This window comes from Somniosus microcephalus, chromosome 29 (assembly GCF_052327205.1).
Source record: "Somniosus microcephalus isolate GS21.2 chromosome 29, FLI_Smic_1.0, whole genome shotgun sequence".
Taxonomy (NCBI): Eukaryota; Metazoa; Chordata; class Chondrichthyes; order Squaliformes; family Somniosidae; genus Somniosus; species Somniosus microcephalus.
The window spans coordinates 39,785,750-39,805,119 of NC_141015.1; the positions used below are offsets into that span (position 1 = coordinate 39,785,750).

Consider the following 19,370-nt stretch of genomic DNA (forward strand, 5'->3'; position numbering starts at 1 on the left):
GAATTGATGACTGTTACTGACTGCAAATCACCGTGATCCAATTGGCAGTAATTTATTCCCAAGGGCTGAATATTGCTTAATTAATAGATTCTTCAGCGAAGGTAAATCACTGCACCCTACAATGAAAGCCGCATTAAGATGCAAGGTCTCGTGTTAGACTGCACTTCCAGGCCCGCCGACAGCAATTAAATTACCTCTCTATCCAGAGGCTGGCGGAGCCACACCACTCCCGTCTCACTTTCTACTGCAAAGTATTTGCTGGCTTCTTCCCCGACCACTCCGAACACAAGCGTGTCGTTGTCCGGATCTCTGGCCCACAATTTAGTAATGGACGAACCTGCAGATAGAATCAAAAAGCAAATAATCAGTCACCGATTCCGTAACACCGTAAACCGGTGAGGAGAGGATCCGCCGCACTTGAATAAACTGGGAAAGTTACTTATAGCTGCGAGCAATGTCCCCCCGTCATTTTCTTTTTGTGCGCGGGCCCTTTAACTAGCTGCGCGGCCCGTTCAATTTTTTGCGTACGCGCGATTATTTCCATCATAAAGCCGGTGAGCGGCCTGCGCGGGACCTCCAGATCGCTGCATGGCCGCGTAGCTTAGCGGGATCATTGGTAGAGGTGCGTCGGTGTTCAGGCAGACTACGCAAACCAAGGCTCAAACTGATTCAAAGGGCTGGATTTTGCCAGCCGAGGCAAGTTGGGGGCGGGACTGCTGCCTTCTGGGTTCTCGTCCCGCCCCCAGCGACGTACGACGAACCCACGCTTTTTATTTCCCTTGATTGACCTTGTTAAGTTTGCCTTACTGCCCAATTAAGGGAAAGCCGGTGACAGATGACGTCAGCTTATGATGCTTCATCTGTCGAAAAATTTTTGACAGATGAATTGTCAGCGTTTGATAGCTTTGAGAAGCTGTCAAACACGGACGATCTCTGTTCTAAGGTGAGCCCTTGCACAAAGGCTCACCAAAACCTCTCTCCTCAGCAGAAATCAGATGGCTGCTGCATCTGAGAATGCAGCAGCTATTCTGTCATCTCTGCTGTTGAGATGAGGCACCTCTGGATCCCCAACGGCTGAAGGCTGCAGGAAGAAGCAAAGGTAACGAAACTTTCAAAACTTTTCACGCACCTCTCATACTTACCTCTCCACACTTGCACCCATCACTCACCTCCACAGCGCGCTTTTCAATCTCTCTCACCCCCTCAGACCCACTGCTCGCCTCGCTGACCCTGACGAGGTTCGCAGCCATCGGGAAGCCCGCACTTGCAGGGGTAAAATGGGGAAAAACCTCAAAACTGCCTGTTTACTACCTGTTAACAGGCAGTTGATTGGTTCTAATCCCCTTCCCGCCTCGAGGAGACGGGTCCCTGCGCGACTCGGGGACCCTATTCCCGGGAAGATAGCACGGAGGCGGGTTGGAAGCGGGGTTGGTACCCGCTCCCAGTTTCTGCCATTTTCCCAGCAGTCCCGCCTCCCCAGGGCTGGGAAAATTCCCCCCAATATAAGCAGAACTTGCTTCAAAGTGAATATTTTCAGTTTATTTCAGAACATAAGCCAGACAACTGCAACTCACTGATGCACACAACAGCCCTATGCATTATTGTGCCCTTAGTTTTTTTTTTAAGGTCTTGCAGTGTGAATACACCCCTTCATTTAATTCATGTGGTTGTCTTGCAAAAACAGGGTGTATTTTAACTTGGGCTTCACCACATTACCTAAGCTGACACTCCCAGTGCAGCACCGGGGAGTGCTGCTGAATCAGAGGCACCATCTTTCTGATGAAACATTAAACTGGGGCCCCACCCACCTGCTCAGATAGGGGGTGTACAAGATCCAATGGCACGATTGAAAGGAGAGCAAGGAGTTCCGCCAATGCCCCAGCCAACATTCCTGCGCCCACCAACACCGACTGATCATCCATCCCATTGCAGTTTGTGGGACGTCGCTTTGCACAACATGGCTGCAATATTTGCCGACACAAGAACAGTCCCACATTTCAAATCAATTCCTTGTATGTGAAGCACCGATATTTTTTTTTATTATTCGTTCACGGGATGTGGGCATTGCTGGCAAGGCCGGCATTTCTTGCCCATCCCTAATTGCCCTTGAGAAGGTGGTGGTGAGCCGCCTTCTTGAACCGCTGCAGTCTGTGTGGTGAAGGTACTCCCATAGTGCTGACTTTATCAGAGCGGTTTGGTACAACTGAGTGACTTGCTGGGCCATTTCAGAGGAGCAGTTAAGGGGCAACCACATTGCTGTGGGTCTGGAGTCACATATCGGCCAGACCGGGTAAGGGCAGCAGATTTCCTTCCCTAAAATGACATTAGTGAACCAGATGGATTTTTACAACAATTCATACTAGCTTTTTAATTCCTGATTTATTTAATTAACTGAATTTAAATTCCCCAGCTGCCGTAGTGGGATTAGAACTCCCGTCTCCGGATCATTAGTCTAGTCTCACAACCACTATGCTACCGTACCCCTTTTCAAGAGCTGTGAAAAGGAGCTATACACATAGAAGTTTTGCCATTTCTCTCTTTCTTGTCTTTAACTGCGCTTCACAGACAGAAATGTTTGTCTTTGAAATTACAGTACAAAAATTATCGATATGCCAATCCTTTGTCCTCCATCTTGACAGAGGTATTAAACAGTGCAGCAATTATGAAGTTTTAGTCGATAAACTACAAAAGCCTTTGCAGCTTAGAAATGCGTGTTTTCCACTGTTCAGCTATCTTAGCTAACTCATTACACCCACCAAACTGGGGGAGAGTTCATGTCGGCCCGTCATGTGTGTGTGCTGTTGTAGAATGTGTTTTGTTCCCGGGGTCAGGCAGCTTTGGTGCTTCTCTCCGAGGACTGAGCCTCACCTCCCTGAAGCTGGGCTCCAGCGGTGGGGTGTAGGGGGTCAGCGAATTGAATTAGGTTTGGTTTGGGTTTTATTTAACGGTTTTATAACTTGCTGTGCATTATAAAATTAAACGAAAACTTGAGTCAGAGGCTACTTATTTCGATGGTTTTGTATTGTGGTATTTACTTGGTGTTCCTAATTGCGGGCAATACTGTAGAAACCTCACAGAAGTCATTTTTATTTAAAACATTACTATATCTTTCTATTCTTTTGTGTACTTTCTTTGATTTATAACAACAACTTGTTATAAAAACAACTTGTATTTATATAGAGCGCCTTTAATGTAGTAAAACGTCCCGCGGCACTTCACAGGAGTGTCATCAAACAATATTTGACACCGAGCCACATAAGGAGATATTAGGACAGGTGACCAAAAGCTTGGTCAAAGATGTAGGATTTAAGGAGGGTCTTAAAAGGAGAGAGAGGTAGAGAGGTTTAGGGCAGGAATTCCAGAGCTTAGGGCCTCGGCAGCTGAAGGCACGGCCGCAAATGGTGGAGCGATTAAAATCGGGGGATGCTCAAGAGGCCAGAATTGGAGGAGCGCAGAGATCTCGGAGGGTTGTGGGGCTGGGGGAGGTTACAGAGATAGGGAGGGGCGAGGCCATGGAGGGATTTGAAAACAAGGATGAGAATTTTAAAATCAAAGTGTTGCCGGACCGGGAGCCAATGTAGGTCAGAGAGCACAGATTGAACATATACTGGCACGAGGCCCACACGGACAGAATGTACTCAACTCTGGATTTACAGGAAATGTAGCTGCACCTTTCCACAAACCTCTCTCCCCACTGGATTATCAGGCTACAAAAGGTACACTTGATGCGAACAAGTCCATTGATAGGCACATACCAGTGCTTCCCTAGTCTACTAGGTTTAGGACTTGCACTCACTGCTACATCACCAGGGGTTCGATGTGCACGTGCCTCCAGACTGCTACAGAGCCTGAACCCGCCCAATCGCAGCCTTGGCCTTTGTCCTAAGCTTCACAAGCAGAGGTTACATTCACCATGTATAAATTATGTTACCCATCCCACTCCAGAGACTTGAGCACAAAAGTCTGGGCTGACACTCCCAGTGCAGTGCTGAGGGAGTGCTGCACTGTCGGAGGTGCCGTCTTTCGGATGAGACGTTAAACCGAGGCCCCTCCTGCTCTCTCAGGTGGACGTAAAAGATCCCACGGCACTATTTTGAAGAAGAGCAGGGGAGTTCTCCCCGGTGTCCTGGCCAATATTTATCCCTCAATCAACATCACTAAAACAGATTATCTGGTCATTATCACATTGCTGTTTGTGGGAGCTTGCTGTGTGCAAATTGGCTGCTGTGTTTCCTACATTACAACAGTGACTACGCTTCAAAAAAGTACTTCATTGGCTGTAAAGTGCTTTGGGACATCCAGTGGTCGTGAAAGGCGCTGGAGAAATCTAAGTCTTTCTTTCATCTCACTATAAAACAAAAAGTCAAATACTTTATTCAGGGCTTGACGATACCGAGACACTCAAGTAGTGGGCAAATGTCACGTGATCGAATGCCATGTGATCAAATCTTCAGGAGCACGTGAAACCGAGTTGGCAACCCTGGAGTATCTCAGAAGCTTCTCTGTATGGCAAACATTATACTTTGTAATATTTCTATGACATGTTACAAGAAAATAACAAGCAACAGACTCGATTGCAATCAGCATAAAGTGAGGACAAAGCCACAAAATGTTCATAAGATGCTTAATGGATTATGCAGTTAATTGCACAGCTTCAGTGAGATGCGAGGTGAATGTGGCTTATTGCCTTTTACACCTTGGATTTGAATTAGCTTTGCTCCAGAAAGTTTTTATTTAATTCAGTCCTCAGATCCTGGATTAACTGGCGTAAAACTTTGATCGAGATATTTTTAAATAAGCTTTAAAAGAATTTTCCATTTTGACAAATCATTTTAATCTCTCTTGTTAAGCCATTAACAAAAATCTTTGAGTATTAAAATGCCAGTTAGTGTTAGTTTTGACAATTCATTTATTGTATTCTCTGCCCAGACTATTGTTTCTAGTTTATTATAATTTTCTATTAATTTTGTCTGACTTCCTTAACAAAAATTCTCCTTACACCCTCTTGTGCCAAGGGCATCGTAAGGGTAAATCGATAAACTTCTCCCAGGCTTCCTCAACTGAAATTAACTTTGCCCATAAAATAGGACAGGTCAGCAAGGGGTGTGCAAGGGCATAGTCCCTTTAAGGACCAGATTTAAGTTAGTTTGTAAGGGAGGAAAAAATTACAGGGTTTATGGGGAGAGAGCAGAGGAGTGGGATTAATTGGATAGCTCTACCAAAGAGCCAGCATAGGCACGATGGGCCGAATGGCCTCCTTCTGTGCTGTGTCATTCTATGATTCTATGAAGTATCATGCAAATTCTTCTTCTCCCCATTCCTACCCTGCACAGCTACAGTTTGCTTTTTGGACTGGGGGCTGAAAAGTTTCAAAACGTTCATTATCCTGAAATCAAAGCGATATTTCACCTCTCGTTCCTTCTAGTCTCCAAATGCACCATCATACATGTTCTTCACCTTCCACACCCACTCACACAAGTTATAATCAAGACTCCTCTACTCCAACTCATTCTCAAGATCTCAAAACTCTTAACTCCCTCACTATTTTTCTTGCTTCCTACAGTATTTCTGGCTTACTCATTGAGGGGATCTCATTGAAACTTGTAAAATTCTAACAGGACTAGACAGACTAGATGCAGGAAGGATGTTCCCGATGGCGGGGGAATCCAGAACCAGGGGTCACAGCCTAAGGATAAGGGGTAAGCCATTTAGGACAGAGATGAGGAGGAATTTCTTCACCCGGAGAGTGGTGAACCTGTGGAATTCTCTACCACAGAAGGCAGTTGAGGCCAATTCATTAAATATATTCAAGAAGGAGTTAGATATATTTCTTAAGGCTAAAGGGATCAAGGGATATGGGGAGAAAGCAGGGACAGGGTACTGAGTTTGGATGATCAGCCATGATCTCATTGAATGGCGGAGCAGGCTCGAGGGGCCGAATGGCCTACTCCTGCTCCTATCTTCTATGTTTCTATGTTACCATGGAATCAGAATTTGACAGCAGATGATGAGACCATTCAGCCCATCACAACTGTGCCATCTCTCCGAAAGAGCTGGCCGCTTAGCCCTATTATCCTGCTTCTAATTTTTCTTCTTCAAAATAGTTATCAATTTTCCTCCCTACCTCCTCTTTTTTCACTTTAGCAGCAATTTGATATACGTGAGGTTAGCATTACACTCCACAATCAGACGAGGTCTGCTTTGAGTTCTATTGAACCCCTAGTTTGGCTTCGCAATGTTATTTAGCCATTGGTAATATCGTCACTTGTCGTATTTGCATTAAGAGGATATCTCAATCCCCGAGATCTACAATTAACTGATCCATATTATAAAATCCACGTATAAAATTCTGAGAGGGATTGACAGGGTAGATGCTGAGAGGCTGTTTCCCCTGGCTGGAGAGCCTAGAACCAGGGGTCACAATCTCAGGATAAGGGGTCGGCCATTTAGGACTGAGATGAGGAGAAATTTCTTCACTCAGAGGGTGGTGAATCTTTGGAATTCTCTACCCCAGAGGGCTGTGGAGGCTCAGTCGTTGAGTATATTCAAGACAGAGATCGCTAGATCTTTGGACACTAAGGGAATCAAGGGATATAAAAACAAGACAATGTTGGAAATGGTCAGCAGGTCAAGCAGCATCTGTAGAGAGAAAAACAGTTAACGTTTCAGGTTCATGACCTTTCATCAGAACTGGAGAAGGGAATCAAGGGATATGGGGATAGTGGAAAGGGAAAGTGGAGTTGAGGTTGAGGATCAGCCATGATCTTACTGAATGATGGAGCAGACTCGAGGGGCCGTATGGCCGACTCCTGCTCCTAATTCTTATGTTCTTATACCAAAACTGCACAATAAATAATTCACCACCTTCTGTTCTTCTAGCACCAGATTACTCCTGCTCCCCACCCGCTCCACGCCACCATTCACCCTGCGCCTGTCGAACACCCTTCCTGGATCCTTCCATCTCGTTACCCTCTTTTCAAAAATCACCTCCACACCTTTCCCCCTCGCCCCAACCTCTTCTAACTTTCCCTCCTGCTCAACATTCACCCTTTTACCTCCTTATTGTAAAGCGCCTTGAGACATCTCTCTCGACCAGAGGCGACACGAGGGGGGGGGGAAAAAAATTTCCGCAGCGATTTTGGATGACCTGGAATGCGCTGCAATTGGATAAATACTTGAAGGGGCAAAATTTGCAGTACTATGGGGAAAGAGCGGGGATGTGCGATGAATAGAATAGCTCCTTGAAAGAGCCGGCACAGGCATGATGGGCTAAATGGCCTCCTTCTGTGCTGCATCATTCTATGATTTTGTACATGAAGGGCACTATAGTAAGGTAGATTGTTTTACATACGCGCATGTACACTCACACGACTGGACTGCAGTCTCCTGTCCTCCCAGCTCTCAATCACATTTGCACACCATGCTTTCTGGCAATTCTCCTTCCTGTTCTCACTGGAGAGCAAGGGATAACTAGAACCCTTGGAATGTGAGGCTACAGAGCATCCATAACCATATAGTGAAGGAACTTGATCAAAACAAGTTTTAACAGTGGGTCTAGCGCACAGACCTGTCAACATCAGGACATGTAACATTTACCCTTTCGGTATGAGGGAATGTCTCGTTTATATTAGGGGCTTGCAACTGAACATTCTCTTGTTCAGGACTTGCCCAGTGTTGACATCTCTGCTTAAATACTCCTCCTCCAGACCAGTGAGCACGGGCCAGTTAACTTATCTCTGGATCACTGCACTTGGCTGAATGACAACTGCAGCAATTTTATTTTTGCCTTGAGGTGAGATTTAAAGGATGTTGGCAACTGCACCAGTTATAAATAAGGGGTCTTCTGGGAGTACTTTTCAGTCAGTATGTTTGCTTGTCTTTTAATCCCTGCTTACTGCAAAACAACACAAATATATCCACACATATCTCCCTGTCGCTCTCGCAGGTCTGGAGCTCGCTCTCGCCCTCCCTAGATCTGGATCTCGCTCTCCCCCTCCCTAGATCTGAATCTCGCTCTCGCCCTCCCTAGATCTGGATCTCGCTCTCGCCCTCCCTAGATCTGGATCTCGCTCTCGCCCTCCCTAGATCTGGATCTCGCTCTCGCCCTCCCTAGATCTGGATCTCGCTCTCCCCCTCCCTAGATCTGGATCTCGCTCTCCCCCTCCCTAGATCTGGATCTCGCTCTCCCCCTCCCTAGATCTGGATCTCGCCCTCCCTAGATCTGGATCTCGCTCTCCCCCTCCCTAGATCTGGATCTCGCCCTCGCCCTCCTTAGATCTGGATCTCGCCCTCCCCCTCCCTAGATCTGGATCTCGCCCTCGCCCTCCCTAGATCTGGATCTCGCCCTCGCCCTCCCTAGATCTGGATCTCGCTCTCCCTAGATCTCGCTCTCGCCCTCACCCTCCATAGATCTGGATCTCGCTCTCCCTGGATCTCACTCTCGCCCTCCCTAGATCTAGATCTCGCTCTTGCTAGATCTATATCTCCATTTCCCTATCTAGATCTACCTCTCCATTTTTCTCTCTCTCTATCATATATATTATATACAAAAAGCTTGCTTAGGGTTCGCACTTCTTGTCTACAAAACTTACTTCCTGTTCAGAGAATCTTCCAGCACAGGAGGAGGCCATTCGGCCCATCGTCCCCATGCCGGATTTTTGGTCACAATTTTCTGTCGACATTTACCATTGTAAACTATAGCAACATCAGTTGTTCAATGTGGCTAGCGCAACTGTCACAGTGCAGTTAAATTCTCTTTCCATGCGACGTATCTGTGGGGTAAAGTTCCGAACGCCTCGCTCCCAACGCCATCAGCACCTTGTACAGAAGGAAAACTGAAATTCCACCAACTGGCCATAGACAGCGCCATAAGCGAGTCACTATAATATGCAACATACTATGCATTATAAAGTCAATAATCTGACCAAGGCTAGCAAGTTTCAGCCAGCCAGTATTGACATCTTTCCTGTGAATCAGAGAAAATACTGCCATAACATCAACAGAAAACTAGAAGAGATGATATTTTGGATGCAGCTGCAAAGTTGTACCGACAGGAATTTCTGCTCGTCTAATAAACTCCGACAGCAATGTCAATGCGAGTGGACAAAGCCTCAGGCTCCACGGACTTGGTATTCTTTCTTTCAAACCCAGAGGGTATAAATCCTAGAAATACTTGCATAAACCTAACTAACTGAAGGGCTCATCAAAATATTTCAACAGCAGCAACTTGCGTTAATATAGCACTTTTAACGTAGTTAAACTTGCCAAGGCGCTTTACAGGACTGTGATCAAATGAAAGGCAACAGTGAGCCACACCAGGAGGTATTAGAGCAGAAAATGAGATGGTCACAGGAACAGCACACACCACTTGAAAGAAAGAGGGCTAGATTGGGTTTTAAAAAGCATTGTGTCATTGACATAATAAAACTCACTACGCACTTGATTTGAGTATAAAGCGAGGCTTCAATCAACTTGTTTCAGAACATGGAGGTCTAGTTGTACTTCACTAGTTCCTTGTCTTACAAAATGTCCCTGGAAAGCTGGACTGACGCCCGAGTATTTATACTCCTTGGACGGCGCCACCAGCTGGCCGTCCAGCACTATTTCACGAGTAGTTTCTTGATGAATGATGAGATTTATAACAGTCGTCGTCTTAAGCTCCTTGCCAATAATTAACTAAGAGCTGATGTAGCTCAGAGGGTGGATACAGACAAGGAATGTCAGCCCGTCCATCGACAAAACTGCATGTCCTCTGGTTACTGGCCCTCCTGCTAGTGGAAACAGTTTCGCCCCATCTCCTCCCTATGATGCATTTAAGGGAACGTTAGATAAACACGAGGGAGAAAGGAATAGGATATGTTGATGGGGCTAGACGAAGATGGGGTAGGAGGAGGCTGGTGTGGGCCTGTTGAACCAAATGGCATGTTTCTGTGCTGTAATACTTTGTCACTATTCTATCGAAATCCTTCATAATTTAAACACCTCCCTTAAATCTCCCCCTTAACCTTCACTGCTCTAAGGAGAAGAATCCCGTCTTCTCCAGATTGCGCACTAACTGTAACATCTTGGGAACTGGGGGGGACAAAGCTGCCCCGAGTAAACACGTTTCTAACTGCTACAGTAATCACAATAACAATATAATGGGCGACAGGTGCCTGCGAAGCCTGAAAATCTTTTACAGGAGGTCACCCGCACACCCAGGATCAGAATTAGACCAATGAAAATGCCACAATAAGTTAACTTCTTGCTCCCATTGGCTCCAATCTAAGTCGTTTTCATTGGACCTAGGGTGGTCAGAGAGAAGCAAGAGAGAGCAAGCAAAGATGAGGGACAGCGAAAGGAGAAGGAATACACGGAGTAAACGTTTGTTTTCAGTGTTGAGTTTTCAAATATTTATCTGTGTCTAATCAGATCAGTAAGGAGCCCTTCAACTCTCCTCGAAGTCTGTCGCAGCAGGCGATTCCACGGCAGTGCTACCTGGAGATCTTGCAGGGCATCAATGTCCCAAACAGCTCGTTAATTCAACACAACAAGGATAAATATGCAATTAATTTAATTACATTGGAGATACATCATTTGTAAACTCCAGCAGAGAACTCCATAGGAACGCTGCTCAAGCATTGAAGGCTGAAGGAAGGATATGGAAGAAGCATCACTACTCGTCTTTGTGAGCTGGAAGGTCCCGTTACCAGTAGAAATTTGCAGTTTTTTCTCCCCAAACATTTTTACACATGATGGCCATCGGCCATACCAGGTTCTGTTTTCACATTTCGTTTTGGTTAGGTGTGCATGAATTTCCTATTTGCTGTCCATTACCCTGAATTTATAGTTACATAACTCGGAACGATACAGCACAGGAGGAGGCCATTCGGCCCATCGTACCTGCTCTTTGGTAGAGCTGTCCAATTAGTCCCACTCCCCCCTGCTCTTTACCCATAGCCCTACAGATATTTTTCCTTCAAGTATTTATCCAATTCTCTTTTGAATGTCATTATTGAATCTGCTTCCACCGCCCTTTCAGGCAGCGCATTCCAGATCACAACAACTCGCTGTGTTAAATACTTGTAAACAGAAAATTAAGAGGTCTGATTTTTAAAAGATTGCATAGAAAACATTGCAAAATAAAGGCACCAGTCGTGGTGCTTGTTCTTTTTTTGGGCAGTAGCTAGAAGGAGCGGTTTAGTGCTGCTCAAGGTAGGGGTTCAACAGGTGGTCAAGGAGTCGGTCACAGAATAATCAAGTCCGGGTGGAGCAGACTTGATCGGCCGTTTCATAAGATGAAGGTTTGAGTGAAGGGCCTTGAGCCCATCATCTCGTCCCTGCAGAATATCAACCCCATCATTTCTCCGTTACAGCATCCAGCCGTTTGTTAAATTCATCCCGTTTCTCACGGCAGACTCAATGGGGAAGATGTTTTATTATTTGTCTTGCCTATAACAAAATTGTAAACCTGGCATTTTTAAAAGCCTCTCATTTCGGCAATTTGCTTGTTTCTAACATATTTGAAGAGGGAGTCGATCCATGCCACACTTAAAAATAAAAAAAACGTCAAAGAGAATTGTTTCAACAAAGCATCCTTATGGGGTTTGCCAGGCAATTTTAGATGATTTTTGAAACAGTTGTTTAAATGGCGAGTGCCAATAATGTGTTCTGGGAGATGCTCATCTGACAGGTTACTGTATCTCGATGGAGCGATGGAGCATAACTTTACACAGCTGCAGGGGGACAACTGCTAAAACATCCCGAGTTACTAACTTGAAAGAAAGACTTGCACCGTATACAGCACCTTACCGCATCTCAGAAACTTCCCAAAGCATTTTGCAGGCGATGAATTACTCAGAGGTGCAAGGCCTTATGCAGCAGCCAGTGTGTGCACAGCAAGATCCCACAAACAGCAATAAAACGACTGAGCTTCTGCTCGTGTTGGTTGCGAGAAGAACATTGGCGAGGGCTCCAGGACAGCTCGCTCCCTGCTCTTCTTTGAATAGTGTCGTGGGATATTTGACATCCCCTTGAATGGGCAGACAAGACCTCACTTTAAGGTGCCATATAGCGACGCCACAATTCCCAGCCAGAATGGAGATGATTGGGTAATTCAAATAGAAAACGACACAATGGAATGTAAACCACCCCCACCACCCGCCTAAATGGTGAAATCTTACAAGTGATCTTATTGAAACATATGAGATACTGAGGGGGCTCAACACGGTAAGACGTTTCCCCTCGTGGGGGAATCTAGAACTCAGGGCCATAGTTTCAGAATAAGGAGTCACCCATTTAAAACTGAGATGAGGAGGAATTTCCTCTCTCAGAGGGTCGTAAATCTGTGGAATTCTCTGCCCCAGAGAGCTGTGGAGGCTGGGTCATTAAATACATTTAAGGTGGAGATAGAGATTTTTTTGAACAATAAGGGAGTGAAGGGTCATGGGGAGCGGGCAGGGAAATGGAGCTGAGCCCAAGATCAGATCAGCCATGATCTCATTAAATGGCGGATCAGGCTCGAGGGTCCAAATGGCTGACTCCTGCTCCTATTTCTTATGTTCTAAGTGGTTTTGGAACCAAGTCTCTCACCGCTCCTCCTAAAATGATGGCCGGGACCATTTAAATAAAATTTTGCGTGTATTTTAAAATCAACGCCTTGCTTTCCATATCCACAGTGCAGATGAGCAACTCCACCTTGCCCACATCCCCTCTCTGACAAGGAGCCAAGTAGGCTGGCCACTCTCCCTACTTCTCTCCGCCCGGACTGTAGAGCCAATTGAAACAGTTACAAAGTAAAAGAAAGGAAGACAGACTTGGATTTGTATAGCGCCTGTCAGGGCCTTGAGACATCCCACAGTGCTTTACAGCCACTTTTGAAGAGTAGTCCCTGTTGTACGGTAGGAAAGGACAAATCCAGACATTTGTGGCGTGCACAATGGAGAGATCCAACCATAAAATGTGATGACATATTACCATACGGGGCCAGCCCGCACTCAAATTGGAGGCACATTGCCCTTTTAACATGGGAAAATTCTTCAATACGTTTCACACTTGGGGGAAGAGGTCAGTCAGTTTCTCACTACCCAGCATTTCACGAGCCGTGAAAGGCTTTGGCCAGTTCTCAAGTAACCAACTTCCCATGTCTCACTCCAGAAACATGTGGGAATTGCACCAGTCCGGAGGGCCAGAGATGGGCTTTACATACTTGAATTTAACATTAAATTCAACATTTTCAAGTCTATACTATTAATTCCCAACCATAGCAAATGTGTACACCAACCTAAGTAAGTGGGCCCATATCACTCTTGGAGTGGGAAAGCAGTCTTAGTGTGCGGCCCAACTCCCACCTGCCAGGGTGTCAGTCCAACAGCTCAGTGACCCTGACATATGCACAGTTCAGTTCAAACAGCCAAGAATAGACTTCAGAAGCTCCCCAAGCCCAAAGCAGAATTAAGCCTCCCAAACCTTGCTGCTAGTGGGACACAGGCTCATGACAGACCCCGTGGTCAAAACTCCCCAAACCGCCAAGCTCACCTGTGCACAGACCCCCCTGCAGGAGATCAGAAGGGGTGCAGAAACGCCCCCACAAACCGCACTAACTGTATCGCCCTGCGGCGAGCACTGCACTTTGATGAAGAACCCACTGGGTCTTGTCCCCTCTCTCCCCAGATTGAAGAAAATGCAAGACTGAAGATGAAAAGGCATTACCATCTGTTCCCAGCTAGACAAGATACACGGCCAAACCCAGCAACACTGCCAGGAGGTGTAGACGAGCACCTGTGTCAGTTAGACCAAGCCTCCGGTGGGCACTCGGACCTGAAATATACAAAAGCCTCTCAAATAATTTCTGCGCCAGTTGGACCAATTCACGTAACTCGCTGCACTATTGGACTGCAAGAGTTCCTGCCTCACTGGAGCATCACTCAGCCTCCGAGAATGATCAATGCTGACAGGTAGCTTCAGCTTTTATTTATTTGAGCACTGAACAGAGCTTTGAAGAGTAGTGTTGCGAGCAGGATATATAAATATACTAGCTGGGGGGGCCCCGCGTTGCCAGGGCTGTTTTGGGCCGGGCGGTTTAAATCGAGTCCCAGACTTTGGGCCCTGTCTCTCTGTGAATCTGCTGCCGGGCAACATTTCTACCTTTTAATACCTTCAAAGGTGAAAGTGAAAGTACTTATAAAACGTTTTTGGTAAATGTTATGTTATTTTTAAAAGAGATACTAACTTTTTCGAAGCTGGATTAGCAGATTTTGAGCTGGAAGTAGTTGAAGCAATGGCTGCCCGATGCCGGAGTTCAAAATGATTAGTCCTGCCCACAGACGCAGCGATTGGCCAACCATCAGGTGACTGAACTGTAGGATTGGTCAATCATGATGGCACAGGATTGGTCGACCTTGACGTCAGTCAATCAATGCTAATGAGCGGATAATGAGTGGAATTTTGAAGGTTTTTTGTATAACGCGCGAACAATTTTTGTCCGACCGAAAAGTAAATACGCTTATGACCGTTCTGGAATGGTAAGCTTTCTTTGGACGTTAACTTTCGAGTGTATAGCCGGACAGACACACCGAAGGACAGACAGACAGACAGAGACAGATCAATCCATATATATATATATATTATATATATATATATAGATAAAACCACGGCATGAATAAGCACTCAATGTATTTTCCCAGTAATGTTATGTACGAGTGTATATGAGCATATAAATTAGCTTATTCTTCAAAACATTTTCCAATGCAAGAAAGTTTACATGTTGGTGATAATTGGTGAATGTTTGACTCTGTTCCTATATATGGGTTTATAATGACCAGCTCAGATTCACATTAGTGACTGTTTAAATCCTGCAAAGTTATTTTAGTATTTAAATAATAAAAAGCACACAGTCAGTGCTCCGTTGGGACAGTGCCAAGTAGATGCCTTTGAACTTGAGATCTGGCACACTCCCAACAAGTTATCATTCACAAAGCACCACAGCAGCTTCTGCCTCCTGCTGTTACAGCAACACAAATACCACCCCACATCACACTGATTTAACGTTACTGCTCCTTATTACGCACAGGGGAGAAAGGTGGGAGATTACCTCATTCCACCCACACCCTCACTAGTGGAGAAGTCGCATTATTCCTGCATAATCACATAGAATTACAGTGCAGAACCAGGCCATTCTTCCCAACTGGTCCGTGCCGGCGTTAATGCTCCACACGAGGCCCCTGCCACCTCTTCGTCTCACCCCATGTGCTCTCTGGAGTTTAGAAGAATGAGAGGTGATCTCATTGAAACATACAAGATTCTGAAGGGGATTGACAGGGTAGAAGCTGAGAGGTTGTTTCCCCTGGCTGGAGAGTCTAGAACTAGGGGGCATAGTCTCAGGATAAGGGGTTGGCCATTTAAGACCGAGATGAGGAGGAATTTCTTCACTCAGAGGGTTGTGAATCTTTGGAATTCTCTACCCCAGGGGACTGTGGATGCTGAGTCGTTGAGTATATTCAAGGCCGAGATCGATAGGTTTTTGGACTCTAGGGGAATCAAGGAATATGGAGATCGGGCAGGAAAGTGGAGTTGAGGTCGAAGATCAGCCCTGATCTTATTGAATGGCGGAGCCGGCTCGAGGGGCCGTGTGGCCGACTCCTGCTCCTATTTCTTATGATCTTATGTTTCTCCCTCATGTACTTAACCAGCTTCCCCTTAAATGCATCGATGCCATTCGCCTCAACCACTCCATATTGGAGTTGTTCCACATTCTAACCACTCTGGTGTAAAGCTCATTTATGAATTAACGAACCACATCAAAAACCGGGCGTGGGACTCAGTCAGCACATACTGCAACAACATGCTTTGAAATACTGCCTTTAATGTAGTAAGAACAGCCCAAGGCGATTCATCCAATGGTCTTAGTCATATGGGGTGGGGGGGGGGGGGGGGTGAAGCTCAAAAACAAAACACAGCCATGCTTAAAGATAAACAAAGGGGCTTCAATTTAGGATTAGTATGAGAAGAGGGATTCTGGAAGTATTTAAATCAAAAAGCTATTAAAATATGGAATGCATTACCACAAGTGACTATTGAAACTGAGTGAATCACCGCATTTATGAGAGAATTAGATAAATACTTGAAGACAAATATTCAAGGATCAGGGAACTGTTATTAGAGTAGATTGCTCCAGTGTGCAGCCAGCTCAGGCACAATGGTCCAAATAGCCTTCTCCTACGCCTATGATTCAATACTCATCTGCCCTCGCAATCTTGCTTTGATGTGGGTCACAGATGTTACATCAGTTTTCTCCTCTTCCACCAATTTCTATCTCACATCTTACAAGCTTTGCGATTAGATTCTAGTGGTGCCCGCCTTGTGAGTGGCTAGAGGTCCTGCCCAATTTAGTTTGTTGCTTTCTTCAGCAATCAGAGGTGGGCAGAGCGCAAGAGTTGATCCTGGTGGTCTGAAAACCAGCAACATCTCGGATCCCAAGCTTCATAGAGTCAGAGAATGATACAGCACAGAAAGAGGCTATTCGGCCCATCATGCCTGTGCCGGCTCTTTGAAAAAGCTCTCCAATCAGTCACACTCTCCCCCTGCTCTTTCCTCCCCCCCCCCCCCCAAAAAATGTTCTTTCAAAAAGGCAGAATTCCAGTAAATTATGCTTTATAAACCTTTCGTGTTGTGCACACGAAGGTAGTGATTCTGATCGGAGCTCAACGGGTTCTTTTTGTTAACAGTCCTTATGAGCTACAGAGCCAAGTTTAAAAAAAACAAATCTTCGGAGAAAAAAAAATCAATGAACAAGATTGAGGAAACAATTCAGCAAAGCAAACGGGAAGAGGCACTTGAAATCTCCATGGATGGTGTCGGCTTGGCTTAAGCCTTAGGTTATAGAAACATAAAAGCAGGAGTAGGCCATTCGGCCCCTCGAGCCTGCTCCGCCATTTAAAGAGATCATGGCTGATCATCCAAAAAACTCTGTCCTTGCTTTCTCCCCATACCCCTTGATCCCTTTAGCCTTAAGAAATATATCTAACTCCTTCTTGAATATATTTAATGAATTGGCCTCAACTGCCTTCTGTGGTAGAGAATTCTACAGGTTCACCACTCTCTGGGTGAAGAAATTCCTCCTCATCGCAGTCCTAAATGGCTTACCCCTTAGCCTTACACTGTGACCACTGGTTCTGGACTCCCCCGCCATCGGGAACATCCTTCCTGCATCTAGTCCTGTTAGAATTTTATAAGTTTCACTGAGATCCCCTCTCATTCTTCTAAACTCTAGCGAATATAAGCCTAATCGACCCAATCTCTCCTCATACGTCATTCCTGCCATCCCAGGGAACAGTCTCGTGAATCTTCGCTGCACTCTCTCCATGGCAAGAACATCCTTCCTCAGATAAGGCGACCAAAACTGTACACAATACTCAAGGTGTGGTCTCACCAAGGCCCTGTACAACTGCAGCAAGACATCCTTGCTCCTGTACTCGAACCCTCTCGCTACGAAGGCCAACATACCATTTGCCTTCTTAACCGCCTGCTGCACCTGCATGCTTACCTTCAGCGACTGGTGCACAAGGACACCCAGGTCTCTTTGCACTTCCCCTTCTCCCAATCTATTACCATTCAGATAATATTCTGTCTTCCTGTTTTTGCCACCGAAGTGGATAACCTCGCATTTCTCCACATTATACTGCATTTGCCCAATCACCCAACCTGTCCAAATCATACTGGAGTTTCTCTGCATCCTCCTCACAGCACACACGCCCACCCAGCTTTGTGTCGTCTGCAAACTTGGAGATATTACATCTAATTCCCTTGTCTAGATCATTAATATATATTGTGAATAGCTGGGGTCCTAGCACCGATCCCTGTGGTACCCCACTAGTCACTGCCTGCCACTCGGAAAAAGACCCGTTTATTCCAACTCTTTGCTCTGAAGCTCCACTCCACAACGTGAGCTCTTTATCTGGGCCGACTATCTCCAGCAGCACTGATGGAATGCTGCACTGTCTGAGGTGCCATCTTTCAGGTGAGACATGAAACCCTTTAACCATTTAAAAATAAGGAGAAGGGAGTTCTCCTGAAGATTCCTCCCTCAACCACCAAAGACAGATCTGGTCATTGCTGCTCGTGGGAACCTGCTGTGTGCAAAATGGCTGCTGTGTTCACCGTCATAACAACAGAGAAAGAAAGGAGGACACTGAGGAGAAAAGGAAAGAAAGAAAGAAAGATAGATAGATAAAGGAAAGAGAGATAAAGGAGAGAAAGAGAGAGAGAAAAAAAGAAAGAAAAGAAACGAATTGATATCGGATGTCCCAAAGCGTTTTACAGCCAACAAAGTACTTTGAAGTTTAGTCACTGTTGTAATGTAGGAAATGCGGCAGAGAATTCCTCTGGTCTTCTTCCAAATAGTGCCGCGGGATCTTCTCCGTCCACCAGAGAAGGCAGGCAGTGCCTCGGCTTAATGTCTCATCCGGAAGACGGCACCTGCGACAGTGCTGCAATGGAGTGCCGGCCTTTATTATGCGCTCACATCTCCTGAACCTCCAACCGCCTGGCTCAGGGGCGAGAGTGCTAGCTCTGAGCCAAGGGTGACCCCTTGTTAAAAGGTTACTTGCAGGTCAGGCACTTGGAGACGATTCCGAAAACTGAAAACTTATACCAGGGACCATGAGGAGAGGCGGCCAAGAGGAGATTTATTGAAACTGACGACTGAGAGGGTGACTAGGAAAGGACTATTTCATCTGGTTGCAGAATCAGTGAGAAGGAGAAAGCAATTTAGCGTTACATAGAGGTTACATAGTATTTACAGCACGGAAACAGGTTAATGCCAGTGTTTGTTCTCTACATGAGCCTCCTCCCACCCCTCTTCATCCCACCCTATCAACATATGCTTCTATGTTGCCCCTCAGTGACATCATCCAAAAACACAGCATCAGCTTCCACATGTACACTGACGACACCCAGCTCTACCTCACCACCACTTCTCTCGACCCCTCCACGGTCTCTAAATTGTCAGACTGCTTGTCCGACATCCAGTTCTGGATGAGCAAAAATTTTCTCCAATTAAATATTGGGAAGACCGAAGCCATTGTTTTCAGTCCCCGCCACAAACTCCGTTCCCGAGCCACTGACTCCATCCCTCTCCCTAACATCTGTCTGAGGCTGAACCACACTGTTCGCAACCTTGGTGTCATATTTGACCCTGAAATGAGCTTCCGACCACATATCCGTGGCATAACAAAGACCGCCTACTTCCACCTCCGTAACATCGCCCGTCTCCGCCCTTGCCTCAGCTCATCCGCTGCTGAAACCCTCATCCATGCCTTTGTTACCTCTAGACTTGACTATTCCAACGCACTCCTGGCTGGCCTCCCACATTCTACCCTACGTAAACTTGAGGT

The 19,370-nt window shown here is 45.9% G+C and overlaps 1 protein-coding gene across 1 annotated transcript in view; it reads right to left on the reverse strand.

Annotated features, from left to right (window-relative positions):
- LOC147098679 (cadherin-23-like) overlaps nucleotides 1-344 on the reverse strand; it is a gene marked incomplete at its 5' end in the record, with an annotated part of 367,151 nt that extends 366,807 nt beyond the window's left edge. The window contains one exon of the mRNA XM_085969993.1: nucleotides 195-344. Coding sequence (XP_085826119.1) covers nucleotides 195-344 — 150 coding nt within the window. The remainder of the gene's footprint in view (nucleotides 1-194) is intronic.
- Nucleotides 345-19,370: the final 19,026 nt, after the last annotated feature.